The sequence below is a fragment of the Miniopterus natalensis genome, chromosome 10, assembly GCF_054644295.1.
Source record: "Miniopterus natalensis isolate mMinNat1 chromosome 10, mMinNat1.hap1, whole genome shotgun sequence".
Classification (NCBI taxonomy): domain Eukaryota; kingdom Metazoa; phylum Chordata; class Mammalia; order Chiroptera; family Miniopteridae; genus Miniopterus; species Miniopterus natalensis.
In genome coordinates, this window is record NC_142090.1 from 1,813,440 (window position 1) to 1,819,488 (window position 6,049).

Consider the following 6,049-nt stretch of genomic DNA (forward strand, 5'->3'; position numbering starts at 1 on the left):
CGATACCACCGGCGTTCGCCTCTTGTCATATTTCTTAGGCGGCAACGACTTTGGGTGTTGCGATGGAATTAATCGCCTCTTCCCCCTTCCCCGGGCGACGGCCTTGGCTCCGGGCGGCTCCTGCGGGTGTATTTATACAATGCATTCTCTAAGTGACATCCGGGAGGTGCTGGATACATGTTGAATAGTTGCGGCAACAAATGTATCTGCCTTAGGAAACTAGGAATAACAACCCCAGTAGGAGGCTGAAATTCACATTAGAACAGCGACATGCTTCTCGGTACGGTGGGCAGAGTCCTGGGGGGGGCCCAGGGGAACCCGAAGCCAGCAGTCAGATGCGGGACGTCTTCCTAAAGCTTCGACGGAATGAAAAGTCTGCAGGGAATACATCTGTTTTCGACCCGCGACGTCGCGGAGTGAAATCCCGCCGCGCGGACGTGCAGCTGGAACAGGTGTTAAAGGTGTCCCCCTCGATTCCGATGTCATCTTCCCACCCGTCCCGCCTCAAGGGGCAGAAGTAAGAAAAATGTTAAGGGTGTTTCCGAAGAGATGCCGGAGCGGATGTGCTCCCGGAGGCGGGAGGCCTGCACTTACATCGTCAGCCGCGACCTCGCAGGCCTGGAGCGAGCCGCGCCTGCGCACGTTCTTTACATAAAGCTCACCCTGCCCGGCCGGAGGGGCTCAGACCCAAGGGCCCGCGTTCGCTTCCAGCCCAGGGCACGTCCCTGGGGGGCAGGCTCGATCCCCGGCCCCCATCGGGCCCGTGCAGGAGGCAGCCCATCGGTGAGTCTCTCACATCCATGTTTCTCTCTCTCTCTTCCGTCCACTCTCTCTGAAAAGCAATGGGAAAAATATCCTCAGGCGCAGATTAAAAACAAACAAAAACCCGAACCAAACTAACAGAAAATACGGACCACCACGAGACCACCGCACAGAGTCGCACCCCCTGGTCTTGCAGATGCAGCTAGGCCCTTTATTAGGTTTAGAGGCAACGTTTTGCGGTCAAACAAAGCGGAGACACACACACTGAATATCAGGGGGCACTGATGGGGACCGCGGGAATGGGGACTGTTTCACGGCACTTGGGGTGACGGTTTCCTGCCCCCACCCCCGCCCCGAGCTGTCCCATGACAGCTTCTCACTGACTTCAAATCCGTTCTCAGCCTGCCCCGTCCTGTTCCCTTTCTTCCCTCGCGTCCGCCCGGCTGCCAAGCGGGGTCTGGGAGAGGGAAGGACACGTGCTGGGCCGAGGCGGCAGCTACCAGGCAGGTGGATGGGCTAAAGGGGGTGGGCGCGGTGGGGCTCGGGAGGCCGCCCCGGGGAACCCGAAGGACCGGCCGGGGCGGGGGCCACGGGCAACACGGAGGGTTTCACTGAGTTTCGGGATTAGCCCTTTCTTGGGTCCCGGTGCCGGGACTCAGTGGTGCTTGAGGATGAGGCCCTTGATGGCGTCCTTGTAGCTCTTGTTGAAAGCCGTGTAGATCAGCGGGTTCAGGAAGGAGTTGGAGTAGCCGAGCCAAAGGAAGACGCTCTTCCAGGTGGCCGGGGGGTCGCAGGAGCACAGGGGGCCCACGAGCTCCGTGACGAAGAAGGGGACCCAGCAGACGACAAACACGCCGATGAGGATGCCCACCATCACCGCGGCCTTCTGCTCCCGCCACGTGTCGCCCTCGGCCTGGAAGCTGGCCTTGCCTCCACCGCCCGGGGCCTGCGTCCGGGGCTCCTGGGCCGGGGGCCTCTGCGGAAGCAAAGCGTAAGCCTTGTAAAGAGTCGATCCCCCCCCCCCCGACCTCTGACCTTCCGCGGGGAAAGTCTCTCTGTTGAGATGTCTGACCACGCAGCTCGCTACTGATGCGGATGTCCCCGGGCCACCGCTCTCCCGGCTGTTACAGAGCAAGGGACCCGCCAGCCTACAGTTTCTGTTGTCTGAAGAGGGAACAAGCAAGTTGACTTGGAGTAAGTTAAAAAAAACAAGATCCAAAAAGCTTCAAAGAGCTTGGCCGGCGTGGCTCAGGGGTTGAGCGCCGACCTAGGATCCAGGCGATCGGGGTTCGATTCCCGGTCAGGGCACAGGCCCGGGTTCTGGGCTCGATCCCCAGCAGGGGGCGAGCAGGAGGCAGCTGATCCATGACTCTCATCACTGATGTTTCTCTCTCTCCCTCGCCCTGCAATCAATAAAGACATTAAAAAAAAAAAAAAAAGAATGATTCTGAAACATTCCCATTATTAGTTTATTCGCCTGCCTCCTATTTTAGTAATTTTATATGTTCGGCCATTGGACACTCTGCCTTTCTGTTAAAAAAAATTTTGGATTTTTATCAGTGAGACTGGACAAGCTGTGTGTCGCACCTGCTCTTGTCCCTGTCGCTTTGACCATAACACCCCTCGGCACCAACCACAGGAAGGTAGGACCCGGCCCCGGGGTATCGGCGTTCCGTTCGGGGCAGAGACATTTCTTCGGTCACAGGAAGACACTCGAGAGATTTTTTTTTGCCCTCGTGGGCTGAGGGTTATATCCAATGAGTCGGACGCTGTTAGACTGGTGGGTGAAAAGGGGAGGGGTGACGGTGACCCGACTAGTGGAGAAATGCTGGTGGATTTTGTTCGCGCCGGGGGTTTACTCTGTGTGCAGCGTGCAGTTCAGAGGCTGCCTGTGAGCTCTGAGGATGTGCTGGCTAATTGGACCGAGGGAGCCTGGCATCTCCCTTAGGCAAGGAGATGCCTTGATTACCGGGTTTTAAGGTGGGGGCTTCGTCAGACAATTCTTTGTTTCTTTTCTTTAAAAAAAAAATATATAAAAAATTTTTTATAAAAATATATATAAATATTGTAAATAAATAAAATATGTATATATTTTATTGACTTTAGAGAGAGGAAGGGAGAGAGAGAGAAACATCAATGATGAGAGTCATTGATCGGCTGCCTCCTGCACGCCCCTGACTGGGGGTCGAGCCCACAACCTGGGCCTGTGCCCTGACCCCGGATTGAACTGTGACCTCCTGGTTCAGAGGCAGCCCCATGTCACAGGGAGAGCCCCGGGGTCCCTTAGAGGCCTCGTAGAGCCGCGAGGGATGCATTTTTCAAAGTTATCTGGCAGGAAAGAGAGAAATAAATGAAACCGTGCTGAAAAATAGATTGAAAACCACAAAGATGTCACGACGCTTTGTGCCTGTTATTTCCAAAGCCGTGAGAGCCCTGATCCTTCCCGGTGAGCCCTGAGACAGGCTGCACCTGCGTTTCCCTTTTAAAGTGTGTTTGAGCCCAGCCTGCGCGGCTCAGCGGTTGAGCATCGACCTAGGACCCAGGAGGTCAGGGTTCGGTTCCAGGTTGGGGCACAGGCCCGGGTTGCAGGCTCGATCCCCTGTGGGGGGCCTGCAGGAGGCAGCCGATCGATGACTCTCATCATTGATATTTCTCTCTCTCTCCCCCCTCCCTTCCTCTCTCTGAAATCAATAGAAACATATTTTGAAAAATAAAGTGTGCTTGGTGCTGATTGTAAATGGTGTTTACCTGCAGACGGGCAGGAGAGGGTCCCTGAGAAAGGCCTCCGAGGCAGCCAGGCCGCCAGCCGGCCTCTCTTCTTGACCTGGGGCTGGGGTGGAAGTTCATGCACATGCTCTCTGGGCACTTGGGTGGCCCTCTAGCCCACCAACCCTCTTCGTTCGGTTTAGAAATCTAACAGATCAGGGTTTTCAGATGCAAATGCATGGACATTTTGGTCTGAATAATTAATTCTTTACTGTGGGGGCGCTGTCCGGGGCCTTGGACAAAGTTCAGCCCCATCCCCAGTCTCTGCACACTAGGTGCCTAAATTAGCACACTCTCCCCAAGTCCTGATAATCAGAAATGTGTTGCGACACCCGAAATGCCCCCTGGGGGGGGGCCAAAATCCCCCCTGACTGAGAACATCGTCTGGATGAAACGGCAGGCAGCCTGGGACTCCCGTCCCCCTTTCCCCTCGAGGGACGCTCTCGCCTTCCTCCCTACCCTGCACCTCGGGTCCCTCCAGGCTCAACTGCCTGACCGCGGCTGGAATTAACTCCCCGCAGAGCTCACGGCAGGTGTGCAACTCCTTTGCCAGCCCGAACTCTGTGTGACAAAGATGACGTCGTCACCGCTCTCATCTGTGGCACCCGCAGAGACGCGCTCCGGGGGCCTAATCACATTTACCTCGTTCCCCCAGGGCCTACAATAGAAAGCCTCTCACGGCTGCAGTCCCAGGTGTCCCCCGTTAAAGCCGCTTGCCGAGGGGCTGGGTGCCTGCGTGCCTCAGAGATTTCCCCCGAGGCTTTGCCTGTGACCAGGGAAGCAAACAAGTGGCCCTCGGCTGCACATGCGGCCCGAGGGGTCCTGGGCTGGCCCCAGACTGCAGCCCAGGCAGGGGAGTCGGGGAACAGAGGCCGGCCGGGGGGGGGTAACAACCTCCTCGATCCTGCAGGAGGATGCAGCAGGCGGTAACCTGGGAGAGACCCTAGTTTGCAAAATTAGTTGCTCTAACTTGCAAAGAGAGAAATGGACTGGGTGGAAATATTAATCTGTGTGGCCTGCTGTTCCTGCCAAGTCATGTCACCACCTGCCCCTTCCCTCCTGCTTGGACCCCCCCCCCCCCAAGCGCAGGAAGCTGCCCGTTGGCCCCGTAGCCCCAGGCACCGACTTCTTCCAATGCTCTAAATTTTACAGCCAAAGGGGACCCTGCAGAATTACGTGGCCCGGACCCCTCACTTCACATGTAAGGAAATAACCCATCAGAGGAGATAAAGGCCTCACGGGCTCAGGGATGCTGAGCACGTCCCAGCAAAGTCAGTCTGATGCTTTCTATTGGTCCCCCCCACACCCAACCCCCATCCCTTCCCCCTCCTGCCCCCCCGACCCCCCCCCCGGAAAAACCCCTAAAAAGTCCCCCTTTCTCCACCCCTGAGGGGCGAGGCACTGGACGTGACGCCCGGCCAGGCGCCCGTAGGGGCTCTGGGGGTCTGGGGCACCCACCTCCGCCGCTTTGGACTTGGGGTGCACGGTGCTCCTGCGGAGGCCCAGGCGCATCCTGGCGGCGCGGCAGATGCGGCAATAGACGAAGAGCACCACGGCCAGCGGCAGGTAGAAGGCGCCGAGCGCGCAGAGCACGGCGGAGGCGGGCGCGCGGCTCACCTGGCAGCGCTGCCCGCGCTCCGAGTAGGTCCCTGCCCAGCCGCGCAGGGGCGGCGCCAGCGCCAGGACGGCGGCCAGCGACCAGGTCAGCGCGATCAGCCCGCTGGCCGCGCGGCGGCGCGCGCGCGGCGTGTACTCCAGGTGGCGCGTGGTGGACCAATAGCGGTCCAGCGCGATGCCCATCACGCTCCAGATGCTGGCGGTGCAGCACAGCACGTCGCACGTCACCCACAGCTGGCACGGCCAGCGCCCCAGACGCCAGCGGCGCCCGGACAGCTCGTGCACCAGGCTCAGCGGCATGACCAGCGCGGCAACCAGCGCGTCCGACACGGCCATGGACGCCACCAGGTTGTGGGGGACGCGGTGGAAGGTGCGCACGCGGGCGATGGTCGCCAGGACCAGGATGTTCCAGGAGAAGGTCGCCGCCACCAGGCAGCCCAGCAGGATCAGCAGGAGCACGCCCAAGGCTGAGAGGCGGAAGGGGCTGGGGCGCGGCTCTTCCGTGCTCAGGCTCAGGTTGGTCTCCAGAGGTGGGGGGGTGGACAGGAAGGTGGTTAGGTTCCCGGGCAGATCCATCTCGGGGTCAGGAGACCCGACCAGGGTGCGTGCAGAGGGGCCAACGTTCAGAAGGACATACGGTGCTCACTGCGCCTGGAGCCCATCCGGGAGTTTGCACCCTGGCCGGGGGCAGGGTTTCTAGGGACTGCGCGCGGGCCGCCCCACCTGCTGCCAGGGAGTCTCTGAGGCGGAGAGCAGGGCGCTGGGCTACGCGGGCAGGTCTGCGCCCCCGAGGCTAAGAGAGCAGAGCCAGGGCCTGCCCAAGCTGCCTCGCGCCCGGGGCTCTTCACCGGGCTGGCCACCGCAGGCGCGCGCCTCCCGAGTCCCGGAGAAGCGGGGCGCCCGG

The 6,049-nt window shown here is 59.8% G+C and overlaps 1 protein-coding gene across 1 annotated transcript; it reads right to left on the minus strand.

Moving 5' to 3' along the window:
* Positions 1–1,417: 1,417 nt before the first annotated feature.
* HTR5A (5-hydroxytryptamine receptor 5A) lies at positions 1,418–5,721 on the minus strand. The gene is made up of 2 exons (XM_087821304.1): positions 4,987–5,721; positions 1,418–1,738 (listed from the first exon to the last, which is right to left on the minus strand). Exons 1-2 carry the CDS (start codon positions 5,719–5,721, stop codon positions 1,418–1,420), a joined length of 1,056 nt encoding a protein of 351 aa, XP_087677430.1.
* Positions 5,722–6,049: the final 328 nt, after the last annotated feature.